The sequence below is a fragment of the Camelina sativa genome, chromosome 6 (assembly GCF_030686135.1).
Source record: "Camelina sativa cultivar CO46 ecotype springtype chromosome 6, ASM3068613v1".
NCBI lineage: Eukaryota > Viridiplantae > Streptophyta > Magnoliopsida > Brassicales > Brassicaceae > Camelina > Camelina sativa.
The window spans coordinates 20,932,115-20,945,009 of record NC_141885.1 but is presented as its reverse complement, the minus strand read 5'-3'; the positions used below and the strand labels follow the sequence as shown (position 1 = coordinate 20,945,009).

Here is a 12,895-nt window from a genome sequence, read left to right as displayed (position 1 = left end):
TAGTGTGATGAAGTTTCATATTCAGAGCGTTATTAATCAGAGATTCCCGAGAACGTAAACATGTAACGTTACCATTACAAAAAAAGTTTGATAACCAATCTACTCCCAAGATTGGACATTTTGGTCATACATTTATCTTAACCAAAGCTTGCAACCAACGTATCGAAATGCACATAGAAAGCCAATTTGATTGAAGAAGGGTCTTGGAGCACATGTAGTGTTTCCCATGGAATAAACTCGATATCCACCTTCATTAAAGTAAAAACAATAATCACTAATCACAATTATTAAACAAAACTCTCTCTTTGGTATTTTGATCGAAAGTTTCTAGAGACCATTTTTGGGGGAGAGGATGGGCATTGGCCAGTATCTGAGTGTCACTTTCTCAATCAAAAGGTTTTCTCTCTCTTCTTCTTTTTCTTACCTCTCCTGCGCGAAACAAAACGAGAAAATAAGAAAGAGAGAGAGAGAGAGAGAGAGAGAGAGACACACACACACACAGAGTTTAGGTTTTGCAATTGTATGTAAATCTCTCTCTCTGCACTTATATCATAGTTTCGTTTCTCTTTCAAGACATAAACACCCAAACTTTGCCTTGTTCTAGATCTGGTCCTTATTTATAAAGCTCCACTTTTTCTCAAAGTTTGATGCTTTTTCTTTTTTCTTTTTGTTGCTAAGTTTTTAATTTCTCCGTCTTCGAAAAAAAATCTCTTCTCTCGCAAAAGCGTTTTGATTCTCCTTTGTGTTGAGAGATTTCCATGTCTAGTATCTGCATTTGATTGCCTTCGATGCTGCATGCAATTCCCAAGACTCTTTCAGATTGCTACAACGCTGTGAATTCGTCTTCTTCTCGGCCGTTTCTTTCCGATTTGATATCTGGGTTCTCTTGTTTCCGTCTCTCTGCTGCATGTTTGGCCACTCGACCTTAGAAAAAAGGTTACTTTCGCCTCCGATTTGATGAATTCTTCGTCGTCTACAGCATTTCTGGGTTGTTGAGATTAGGGTTTCTGATTTTGTGGGCTCAGAATTGTGTTTTGTTATCTCAATCTGTGTTGCTTTTTTCTTTTTTTCCACTACATAACGTATGGATTCTCAAAGGGGTATTGTTAAAGAAGCTAAATCTCAGTCCTTGAATAGGCAAGGCTCTCTCTACAGCTTAACACTTGATGAGGTTCAAAACCACTTGGGGAGTCCTGGTAAAGCATTGGGAAGTATGAATCTGGATGAGTTACTTAAGAGTGTCTGTTCTGTTGAAGCTAATCAGCCATCTTCCATGGCTTTGAATGGAGCTGCAGCAGCTCAGGAAGGTCTTTCTCGGCAGGGGAGTTTGACTTTACCACGGGATCTTAGCAAAAAGACTGTTGATGAGGTGTGGAAAGACATTCAGCAGAACAAGAATGGAGGTAATGCTCACGAGAGGAGAGATAAGCAGCCTACGCTTGGTGAAATGACGCTTGAAGACTTGTTGTTAAAAGCTGGAGTTGTGACTGAGACGATCCCTGGTTCGAACCATGATGGTCCTGGTGTTCCTGTTGGCGGTGGTGGTAGTGCTGGTTCAGGTGCTGGTTTAGGGCAAAACATAACTCAAGTTGGCCCATGGGTTCAATATCATCAGCTCCCATCAATGCCACAGCCTCAAACGTTTATGCCTTATCCGGTTTCGGATATGCAAGCAATGGTGTCTCAGTCTTCTTTGATGGGTGGTTTGTCAGATACTCAAACTCCAGGAAGGAAGAGGGTAGCTTCAGGAGAAGTTGTAGAGAAGACTGTAGAGAGGAGGCAGAAGAGAATGATAAAGAACAGAGAGTCTGCTGCTCGTTCCCGAGCTAGGAAGCAGGTGAGAAACAACTTCTGTAATTACCAAGATGTTGTTGTTGTTATTAGTCTTGTCAAGTTTTGCTCATTTTCTTTTGCTCTTTGTGTTCCAACGTTGGATATTGATGAACAGGCTTACACTCATGAGCTAGAGATCAAAGTTTCACGGTTAGAAGAAGAAAACGAAAGACTCAGGAAGCAAAAGGTAATGCATTGGAGGATTATCTCCGTTTTATTGATCAAGTTTGTGAATTATTAATTAGTTCTGGATATTAGAGGCAATGATAGATGACAGAAGATGTAATAAAGTATAGAATAGTGCACCCGCATAGTAGACGATAGAAATGTAACCGCGAACAGTAGTAAAGATGAATTGGTTTAGACCCAATCTCTAAAAGGTTAAGTCTTTGTTGTTTCGTCGCTTATTATAAGAGTTGTTTGGCTCATTAGGAAGAACATATTATATAAGAGACAGAGACATAGTCTTCCTTTTCTAGGAACGAAGTTGGATTTGCCGGTTTATTTTTGCCTTGAACTTCATGTTCTTCGATTTTGTATGTGTCTATATGTGGCCATAGCTTATCCTTACATTTCTGTGCAGGAGGTGGAGAGGATCCTCCCAAGTGCACCACCGCCTGATCCCAAGCGGCAGCTCCGACGAACAAGCTCAGCTCCTTTCTAATCTCAAAACTCTTTTCTTTTTGTCTTGTGTCGGTTCCCTTATAAAAAAAAAAGAGAGGAAAACAGCTTTTGTTTCTTTGTACATTCCGTAGACTTTCTTGACTTGGAGCCATTCTGTTAACTTTCTTTGAAACATTGTCTCGAGTTATTTTAGTAGCAGCAGCGATCATTTTCATGAGTCTGGTTCAAATTCAGAGGTAGAACAGAAGAAAACTTGAGTTTACAACATTTGAATACAAAACGTAAAGAGTTGTAGACAAAGTATGTAACTGGATCATCTTCCTACGGAAAACTGTATAAATTAGGCTTCTTCTTGAGGGCCAGCTTTGTTCACATATGTGGAGACATTTATCTCAAATTCATCTCGAGAACGTGTTTGCTATATGTTCTGCAATAGCCAAGCTTGAAGTTAAACCAGGTGATTCGATGCCAAAGAGATTAACAAGACCTGGAACTCCATGAGTCTCCTCTCCCTGCATTGAGAACCCACAAAAAACGTAAGATAACAAACCTCAAGAAGCCATAGAAACTAATGTTTATGTTATGTGTCTGATGCTACTTAACACAAGATTACCTGATAACAAAATCTGTGGGAGGCTGTTTTGGTCCAGAAAGCTTAGGACGGATGCCTGAATAACCAGGTTCCAATGATCCATCTTTGAGATCCGGATAATACTTTCTGATCTCGGGGTAGAATTTCTCCGCTCGGTGTATCTTTACACGATAATCAAATCTAAATTTAAACAACATGAAAGAAAGATCTTGAGTAAATTCAACATGGACAAGCTAGTAAGGAAAATTTCAGGAATAGTATATACTTGTTCAGGAAGCTTGATTGATCGTCTGTGCCTTCAATCCATTCCACATCAGGTCCAAACTTGACAAGTCCGTTCAAATCTAAAGTGACATGGACACCGAGACCTCCTTCCTCAGGAATAGGATACACAAGTTTATTGAAAGGCGCAGACTTTGTGCCTGATAGTGTAAAGTAGCATCCACGAGCATAGTGAGACGAAGGAACAAATCGATGATGCAAGCCCTGGAATCTCTTTGCAAGAGCTTGAGCACCTAAGCCCGCAGAATTAACAACGAGACTAGGGATCAGCTCAAGCTGTGCTTCTGCCTCACACAGTCCAGTTTCAGCAACAAACAAATGCATCTTCTTCTCTTCAACACGACCGTTCAAAACCACCGTGTTGTATGAGAAAGTTGTGTGATTGTTCTCTGCTTCTCCCTGTAGGTAGTCTCGGTTGTTATTCCTGTAAACTATGAAATCAAAACTCTTTTCGTACTAAAGACACAACAACGAAGATCCTACAGAGAGCTGAGATACGTTTATATCCGTACCACTAGAGATAGCATGAAGGAATGTGTATCCAGAATCCCAGACTCAGGAGATAGCAATGCTTTAACACAACGAAGCTGTGGTTCCATTCTCATAGCATCAAAACCTTCCAACATCCTTAGACACGAGACTCCATTCAGAGTTCCAAGATGCATCAATAGATCCAACTTTGGTATCTCAGAGGATCCCGTAGCAACGATAAGCTTACCAATCTTCTTATAAGGGATTTCATATTCTGAGCAGTACCTATACAACAGTTCTCTCCCTCTTACACAAAACTTGGCCTGATAGAAAAAATCCAACAAAGTTCACTAATGAACAATAGTACATAAGAATTGATTCGATCCCTCAAAGAGAAAGGTTGTACCTTTAGAGAGTTCGGTGGATAATAGATTCCGGCGTGGACGACCTCGCTGTTCCGAGAACTCGTGACGGTGCCAAACGATGAGGCGGCATCAAGGATCAGCACTTCTCTGCCGCGGAGACTGAGCTCACGCGCAACCGCAAGACCCACGACTCCAGCACCAATCACGATGGTGTCAACTCTCTCTTTAGCTGTCGTTTCAGCTACACCGCTTACTCCTCTTACGAATCTCCAGGTTGCTGTTGAAAATCTCAGCCCTTTCCTCCTACCCAGATAAGCAAGCATCTTCCTTTCGATTTAGATTTTAAGTAAACCTTTAGTCTCCCAGCTCACAACCACATAAATAGAATGGTATTAACAAGCTTTGCAATTTTGTGTTATGGCATCATCCCCTCAAGGCTCAAGCTGTACCAATTTTATTTGTTTGAAATTCTAAATAGAGCAGCAGAGTCAAGTTATAATACGACGCCGTTTCAGGTCCTATGTGCTTCTTCTTCTTCCTCTTTTTCTTCCCTCTCTCCTTCACCCAGCAGCTGGTTCCTTTTTATTTTTTGTTTTCTCCTGAAATCTTGAAATTGGTTTGAATTCTTGTTCTTATATCAGTAGACAGTTCGAAAGGATCGATTTTTGGGCTTGATTTGAGTAATGGGCGTGAAGGAACTTAGGAAATTGGGGGAAATTAGGTTTTTCTTGAATTGTCTACAAGATATTTGTGAAAATTTCTGATTGAATTATAAAAGATTTGTGTAGCACCTTTCCATATACTGAGTGATCTGTGTGGTTCTTGAATCCCAGTTTTGTGTTTCTTGTTTCTTCTCCGTCTATGAGTTTTTAACCTTACTCTCTTTCTTTATCAGCTTGTAGTTGAAGCTAATGACATTTGTTTTCTCAAGAGAGAGTTTTTTATTTAATGGATTGATTGTGAAATTGATATATGCTGAAACTTTGTGGTCTAGGAAGTAGCTACTACATATATTGGGTCAGAAGACCAACATTTCTGTTAGCTGTTTCATGGGATTCGCCATCACCGTCACATTACCTAACTGTGGAAGTAAGTTATTACCAAAGAGGAGTTTCAGAGACAAAGCACCTTTGTCTCTTGCCATTTGCTGGGAGTTTTGTTCTCTCTGTCATTTCCTTCATCCTGCACGGCCTCTCTTGGTCAGACATCAAAGGCATGTTTCTAACTTTCCAAGCATCAATTTGTAGCTTAGAAGATAGCATCGTTGTGGGGCTGAAAATACAATGAGTGAGATTAGGATTTTGGCAAAATCTGAATATTTCTTGCAATTCTGTGTATGAAGGCAAACCAACCAGTAAAATCCATGGTTATAAAGTAACATTATATCTAAATCATGTTTCTTTGTGCGTTATTGGACTTGTATGGAGTAGTGAAGTCCTTAGAACTCCAAGTATGCTTAGCCTTGTCAATTCTTGTGGGAAGTTCTGTGTCTTGAATAAGATCTTATGTTGAAACTCATGTTTCCAGTATCCAAGTTTTAAGAGGGTCGTTTGCAATTTCCAGGAGGATGTCATGGACAACCATCAAAAGCTCGGTTGGTGGGGACAGATTCGATCCAGCATCCAGTTCTTCAAGTAATAGTAACTCCAGAGGTCTACGGCTAATCAAAGCCATACAAGTTCTCAGAACTAAGCTTCTGGTGAAGATTCAGGAGATAAAGAAAGATCTGCCCAAGAAACTCTTCTTTCTCTTGGTGGGATTTTACTCTGCAACTGCTTTCTCTACATTCATAGGACAAACAGGAGACTGGGATGTTCTATCTGCTGGACTGGCTGTGCTTGTAGTTGAAGGCATTGGAGCTTTAATGTACAGAGCTTCTATTCCATTAATCAACAAGATGCGGAGCACAATCACCATGTTTAATTATTGGAAGACCGGACTCGCCCTCGGACTGTTCCTAGACTCATTCAAGTATGTGAAGTTTAGACAAAAGTAATCAACAGTTATTTTTTTCACGCTTTTGTGCTGGTTCCAGTTAATGAAAAGTGTGAAAACTCTTTTGGCTTGACACAGGTTTTAGCTCAGATCTCGAAAGCAACAAGAAAGAGTGCGAAACAAGGCAATAGAGAGTGATCAGCAAAATTTTGACAAGCTGTGTCTCCTTTAGTCCTTTATGCCTAGAATCAACACATGAGGGTTGTGCAGACTTAAACGCTCGTTGGAAACAAATCTCAGGTTTCAGCTTTTCAAATCACAAGCTAAAGACAAGGGACCAGACCTTGGAACATACGAAAAGCCAGTGACCAGCAAACAATACTCGAGACTTGTCTGTAAAGCCATGTATTTGATTCTGACTCGAAATCTATTGCATTGCAGATCGATAGGTTTATACTAGCATGATTTCCTGAAACATTCTAAAATTTCCACTTTTCATCTTTTTATGTGACTTGCAGCCTAAACCAGTAAACCTTGTTGATTAAGCTCTTAAGTTAACAAATATATTCTTCTCTGTCTTCTTAAACGCTGTACTAAGCATGCGAGATCAAAAGGTGATGAATTGGAATCCCACATCGACAAGTTAGAGAGCGTTGGTCCAAAGCTTTGCAGTATAAATAAGAAGCGAAGCTGTACGTTTAAATCATACCTTTCTCGGCCTTTTGGCTAAGATCAAGTGTAGTATCTGTTCTTATCAGTTTAATATCTGATATGTGGGTCATCGACCTGCACGATATTAACTCTATTTTTTAAGGGAGAAAGCTCGTCAGGATAGCTTGCTATCTGAGCTTTTGCAAGTCGCCCATGCGTTGCACTACTGCACGGGCCTGGCTAAACCCGCCAATCCATCAAGTCAATATTTATTTAATCAGAATTATTGAAGATAAGTAAATCGTAATTAAAATCCAATAAATCTGAAATTACAGTCACAGACTAAAACAGAGGAAACCTTAAGAACATGGCGAACCCTAGAAGAGGAGTGATCGAGAACCATAGATTGTTGTCACCTTTAATCAATCTACTGAAGAAGCCTCAAGCGATTCCTCTGCTTCTCTCTTTCTTCCTCTTCCTCACATGGATCACCCTCAGGTTACAGCATTCATCTCACGTCTCTTCGTCCTCCTCTTCCCATCCGAAATCGACGCTGAAGAGTCACCCCGATTTGAAAACCTTCGACGACGACGATAAGGTTAATCTTGTCCGGTTCGGTTTGGCGTCGCTCTCTCGTGTTCGGAAAGACGACCGTGGATGGTTGCTTGATCCCGTTATCCTTGCTCGTGATTCTCAGCTCAAAGGTTCGTTTGATCAAATTCCGAATCCGTTTTCTTACAAATGTTGCTCAGGAAGTTGATAAACCACCAATTCGTATTAGTGTTCTTGAGTGTCAATTGGTTAATGTATTGAAGGATAAGCATGGATGAAATGGTTTAGAAGCATGTAGGTTGTTGATGAAGAGAAAAGTATCTATGGCTTTGCTCATTCTGTGAATGATATACTCTTAGGAGTGAGCTGAGATTATTTTGTAATCCAAAGTTTCTCTTTTCTCGGTACTGGAGAGTGGAGATTCACATTTCGATCTTTTTTGTTCTTGTCCGCAGGTGGAGCTTCCTCGTGTGTTTCCATTCATGTTGGTGAAATCCGGCCTGGTGGATTGAGGGGAAATCACCGACACCATACCTGTAATGAGACGTTTGTCATATGGGGAGCTAAGACAAGATTCAGGGTAAGTCTCATCATCCATCTTAGATAAGTAACAGTGTTTATCTAAGTATCCACAATCCAATGCTTCATTGACTGGTAAAGCTGATAAAAAGAGAGTTCAGAGTGTTTCTGCCATGCCAACTTAAGTAACAGTGTGTTATGTTAGTTGGTCTTAATGTGTATAAGTATAGGATTGACAGATGCAGGAGCAGGCTAGTATTTGGTTGGTTTGAGGTTTGGGAATGTATATAGAATTGACAGATGCATAAGCACTAAGCAGGCTAGTATTTGGTTAGTTTGGGGTTTGGTAATGTTAACAAACCTTAAATTTACAGTTTCTTTCTGCTGATTTTTTTCTTTGATTCTCCACTGCATTTCTTTTATTTCGAGAAATGAAGGAGAGAATCACTTCTGAATCTGTCATAAAGATGTTATTCACTATTGGACTTATATCATCAGTCAATTGCTTGCTGATCATTGGACTAGTTATCACCCAACCCTCTAGGATTGAAGAAACGAGTTACTTAGTGATGTGACAAATGTACTTATCTTAATCCTTTGCCGGTGATGAGTGTACCTTGGTTTTCCGTTTCTCTACTGCTCTCGTGTCTAAATGAACTAAACTCATCAATCTGACTTAGTTTATGGATAAATCTATATGGAATGCGTGCAGCTAGAGAACCACAAGGTCGAAAAAGGTTACGCCGAAGTGTTAATTGGAGAGGATGAAGTAGCTGTAGCGGTTAGTCCTAGTGGCACGGCCCATGCTCTAGTAAATGTCGATCCTGTGCGTTCTACTTTCTTCATTGGTTGCCAAGACAGTGATATGCAGAACAACAGCTCCACTAGCGACTACAAAATATGGAAAGATCTATAAACCAAAGTGGGGTTAGTTTAGTTTCTCTTGTTCATTCAGATTTTCATTGGCCTTTCTTTCTTTCGAGATTATTTGTATAGAATAGGCTTTGCTTTTTTTCTTTCTTTCTTGTCAGTCATATTTGTTACCGAGAACATAAACCTGAAACTTACAATGTTTAGGGTTCATTCACTGAGAAACAATTCGTATGTATATTTGTTGTTTCTTCACAGTTGAATTTGCAATACAAGTATCTGAGGGACAGCCTCATTGCAAAATTAGCACTGTAAGCAATCAACCACGAGATTTATAATTTATGTGAAACTTCCGAGGGAGAAATAGATCAGTTTAAAAAATTTAAAACTATCATCATAATTTTTAATTTATACAATGTAAATTTATGTGTCAGCAAGTGTAAGATACAGTACAGTTCTAGGTTGTATATATCAAACCTACCGACTAAAGCATAAAATGGTTTCTTCAAACGTGTTAATTAATTTATGGTCTCAAAACAGTGTGCCATTAATGATGTAGTTACTTAAGTCGTACAAAGATATCTAATTCCTATGGAATGGCTTAAAGAAGGCTTTTAAAAGTTTTCTCTGTCCAGCATGCACGAGGTCATGGACTCTATAAATCTTAAAGAACACTCATAATCATGTCCTTTTGTTTCTCATAGAGCGTTGTGCTAAACTCCTAATGCCTACTGCATTTGATTAGTGTTCTAAAATCTGTTAATGGAACTTTTTATACTAAAAGTTGCAATCAGAGGTCTAGTTTAAGTTAATCTAGAGTTGAGAGATAATTAACTTTGAAAACCACTAACTAAACTTCAAAATGAGAAGCAAAAACATAAAAAACATAATAATGTCTAACAAAAAAAAGGACATTATTATGTATATCGCGAATGTGTCAATGCATTGGAGTGTGGCAGTTTGCCATGTGCTAATGGACCAACCTTAAAAGTAAAAAAAAAAAAAGAAAAACGTAAAACAAAAGTGAAAAGAAAAGAAAAGAAAAATAAAGCAACACCTAAATCACAAAAAGGGTATTAATATTATAATTTTACCGTTGCAATGAACTAAAAAAAAAAAAGATTGATTAAATGGAAATTTAAGGTTTTAGATAGTGAGAAAAAAAGAGGTGAGAAAAAAACAAAAACAGAGAGGAACATGAAGAAGAGTAAACGAGAGACCTTGCTTTCTCCTTCATCTTCATGGCGGGAAACCCATAATCCTCCCCGGAGAAACTCAAACTCCTCCGCCGTATCCTCCGGCTGCCTCCCCGGATTCTTTAATCTCTTCCTCTCCACCTTTAACTTCTCTTCCAACCGCCGCAAATCCATCACCTTGGGATCTAAAAAGCGAGAACAGAGAACCGTCGTTTACGCTTCTCCTCCGCAAGATTCATCGAACGGAGACGGCGGAGGAGGAAGAGAAGGAGGAGACAAGCCACCGCTTCCGCGCAATGAAGTAGAAGGGGATGCGGCGAGGGTGAGTCTGGTCGGAGCACTAGAGAAATGCGATCGGGATTTAGAGGAGCTTCGGAGAACCATCGACGTGATCAAAACCACTTACATTCTTCACAAGACACTTGAGGTTTCTCCGCCGACAACACGTGAAAATTTTAAGTTCTCCGGCACCGGTACGTTTCACCGACTTGTACATTAAATCTTAAGTCATTACATATCGACAACACTATTACACACATGTCGGAATCACGTTTTTAGGTGTTTTTCATATTTACAAATTACAAACTTCTCTTATTTTAGGGTCCAATAACTAAATTAACATAAACCAAGCAAAAACAATTCATATGAAATGTAGAAGAATTTATCTGGTTAGTAAATTAGTAAAACTAACAGAATTCGTATTAATCTTTTGTTGCTCAAAATAAATAAATAAATTACTGTTAAGAAAAAGTAATAATTTAGGAAAACAGTGTGTCAACTAAAGAGGCAATAAAGAGTGAAGATAGAATGGATATAGGGTAAAGAGTTGTCTCTTTGGTGGTGTTGAAATCATTACTATGTCTAATAGTGGAAGACAGTCTCATCAAATTACTAATAGATAAATAGTGTATACTATTGATTAAGACATGTCATTACTCTAACGATTCCATGCATAAACTGTGTGTATTTCATTTGATGTCACATCTAATTGCGCTAACTAAATGGTTCACTACAGACTTGTCACTGAGGATAATGTTCAAAATCATATTTAGTCAAGACTCAAGATAGTATGGACCCCAATTAAGGTGGGGCTAATTAGTAATGAGGTTTTAGTCTAAATGAATCTAACAGAATAAAATTAAAGTGCAGAAGAGAGAGTAAAGAAAAGAGTGAGGAGAAAGAGGCATGTTAGACAAATAATGAAGGAAGAGACAGCTTTTAGGGGCCTTTATTTCTTTAGTCATGAAGCCCACTTTAACTTTTCTCATCATCATTTGGACCCCCACCCATTATTCTGACCCACCAACTGGTTTAGCTACCAAATCAAGAATATCACTTTTTGAAATATAACATTTTAGTACTACAATTCAATTATTGTTGCTTAGAATATTACACAAAAGTGAGAAATTGTTATTTAAACATCTCAAAATCTTCTTAGGTAAAAATTCCTACAATTGACTTCCTAAATTTGTTTTTGCTGTTATTTTTGGAATGTCCTTTTCAAATTATGTTTGTATTTAGGGAAAACAAAAGCTTTTAGCAAGAATGGATAAAATCCAACTACAATGTACATATGTGAATAATTAACAGTTCTTTTTAACTACTATATATGTATATTTGTCATATGCTTAGTTTTATTTTGACAATCGAGATAGATTGATCTCGGGTGTGACAAAGATAATAATATAGAATATACACAGCTTGTCTTGTCTAATAAATTATTTGATTTTGTTAAACAAAAAAAAAACAGTGGCAGGAGATGTCGTCGTGGGGACGCATACGCAGAAGAACACGAAGACGACACAACATGAACCAGAGGGAGACACGATGTTGTCGATGGTGAACCACGACGAATATTGCTGCAAAGACAACAAAAATTACAAAGTCAACAACATAAACCTAATCACTGGCAGACCCGATCATTACGCTATACATGACGTCATTTCCAAGAGAGCAACGTCAACGACTACGACGATGACAGAGACACGTGACACCACGTTGCCCCTCGTGGTGCGGAGGGTAAGAAGGAGCTTGATGGAGAGCGTTAACCAGGTCTGCGATGACGTGGCGTCAGGTCAACGAAGAGAGGTCGCTAAGATAGGTTTGGCTCTTCATGATCACATCTGTCGCGACCTGATTGCAGAGACTGTTCGAGAGCTCTCCTTCTCCGACTACGACAACGACGAACACGAGTTTTATAAACCAGCGGTGGTTTCTCCTGTTTGTTACGGTGGAAGTGGTAAAAGCAGACACATCCTTCGTGGCAGCAGCAACTCTCTACCGCTAGACGCGTGTAGAAGAAGATTGGTGTTTTGATGTGATTGATATCTTAGGTTCTATGTAACGGATATGGAAGTCTTAGTCGATACAGTTAAGAAAAAATGGGATTGATGGAGAGCGTTCACCTATATGGACACGTGTTTTAGTTTATTTTGGCATTGATTGTCTAGGGCTTTTAATGATACACTGTGTTGCTTGCAATAAAAAAAACTTGCCTATCTGAATTTATGGATATATACGACACACTGATTTCCTTATAAAATGAGTATGAAAGATTTAGCAAAAATGAAACCAAATATTCATGTAGGTATATACAATAATTAACTGTTATTTTTGCCAAACCATGTACGTCGAATTGTCAATTGTAGATGACTTTCTATATTTTGTTTTCTAATTTGTACGGTCAATCTTTCTTACCAAATTATATTTCATCATTTAATCATAGAATTTATTGAGAAATTGAGAATCAAACCTGTATGATTAAATCTTGAAGTGTTTAAAATAAAATAAAAACTTTGAATCGACATTAAATTTTGCCGGTGATAATGTATTAGTTTATATTTCGATATGGTGACGAGGACGCATTTATAATAAATGAATTTAAACCAATGAAAAAGAGACAATTGGAGTGATAGAGAGATCGAGAGGAGGAGAGAGGACCCAGAGAGAATGCTGACGTGACAGTCAAGTCAACGCTCCGCGTACAGACCGTGTGATCCGTTAAT

General features: G+C 38.7%; 5 protein-coding genes and 1 non-coding gene across 8 annotated transcripts; 5 read left to right on the top strand and 1 right to left on the bottom strand.

Annotated features, from left to right (window-relative positions):
* The first annotated feature begins 205 nt into the window (after window positions 1-205).
* LOC104791972 (ABSCISIC ACID-INSENSITIVE 5-like protein 2) lies at window positions 206-2,671 on the top strand. 2 transcript variants are annotated; one of them, XM_010517982.3, is made up of 3 exons: window positions 206-1,837; window positions 1,949-2,020; window positions 2,417-2,671. In XM_010517982.3, the coding sequence occupies exons 1-3, from the start codon at window positions 1,085-1,087 to the stop codon at window positions 2,495-2,497; spliced, it is 906 nt and encodes a 301-aa protein (XP_010516284.1). In that variant the 5' UTR covers window positions 206-1,084; the 3' UTR covers window positions 2,498-2,671. The 2 variants fall into 2 exon arrangements, with proteins under 2 accessions (XP_010516284.1, XP_087310373.1); XM_087454247.1 differs by having other exon boundaries at window positions 442-2,020.
* Window positions 2,619-4,657, bottom strand: LOC104791973 (L-2-hydroxyglutarate dehydrogenase, mitochondrial-like). Its single transcript, XM_010517984.3, has 5 exons — window positions 4,209-4,657; window positions 3,844-4,125; window positions 3,315-3,730; window positions 3,071-3,229; window positions 2,619-2,969 (listed from the first exon to the last, which is right to left on the bottom strand). Exons 1-5 carry the CDS (start codon window positions 4,488-4,490, stop codon window positions 2,906-2,908), a joined length of 1,203 nt encoding a protein of 400 aa, XP_010516286.1. The 5' UTR covers window positions 4,491-4,657; the 3' UTR covers window positions 2,619-2,905.
* Window positions 4,555-6,664, top strand: LOC104791974 (ycf20-like protein). 2 transcript variants are annotated; one of them, XM_010517987.3, is made up of 4 exons: window positions 4,555-4,682; window positions 5,162-5,380; window positions 5,731-6,138; window positions 6,241-6,664. In XM_010517987.3, exons 2-4 carry the CDS (start codon window positions 5,217-5,219, stop codon window positions 6,245-6,247), a joined length of 579 nt encoding a protein of 192 aa, XP_010516289.1. In that variant the 5' UTR covers window positions 4,555-4,682; window positions 5,162-5,216; the 3' UTR covers window positions 6,248-6,664. The 2 variants fall into 2 exon arrangements, with proteins under 2 accessions (XP_010516289.1, XP_010516288.1); XM_010517986.3 differs by lacking the exon at window positions 4,555-4,682 and having other exon boundaries at window positions 5,125-5,380.
* Window positions 6,665-6,807: 143 nt separating this feature from the next.
* On the top strand, window positions 6,808-7,003 carry LOC147942868 (U2 spliceosomal RNA). Its single transcript, XR_015560643.1, has one exon. It is a non-coding gene; the product is annotated as a U2 spliceosomal RNA (small nuclear RNA).
* LOC104791971 (uncharacterized) lies at window positions 6,808-8,997 on the top strand. Its single transcript, XM_010517981.3, has 3 exons — window positions 6,808-7,457; window positions 7,761-7,885; window positions 8,537-8,997. The coding sequence occupies exons 1-3, from the start codon at window positions 7,121-7,123 to the stop codon at window positions 8,738-8,740; spliced, it is 666 nt and encodes a 221-aa protein (XP_010516283.1). The 5' UTR covers window positions 6,808-7,120; the 3' UTR covers window positions 8,741-8,997.
* A 775-nt stretch (window positions 8,998-9,772) lies between these two features.
* LOC104791970 (uncharacterized) lies at window positions 9,773-12,388 on the top strand. Its single transcript, XM_010517980.2, has 2 exons — window positions 9,773-10,363; window positions 11,641-12,388. The coding sequence occupies exons 1-2, from the start codon at window positions 9,892-9,894 to the stop codon at window positions 12,204-12,206; spliced, it is 1,038 nt and encodes a 345-aa protein (XP_010516282.1). The 5' UTR covers window positions 9,773-9,891; the 3' UTR covers window positions 12,207-12,388.
* The last annotated feature ends 507 nt before the right edge of the window (window positions 12,389-12,895 follow it).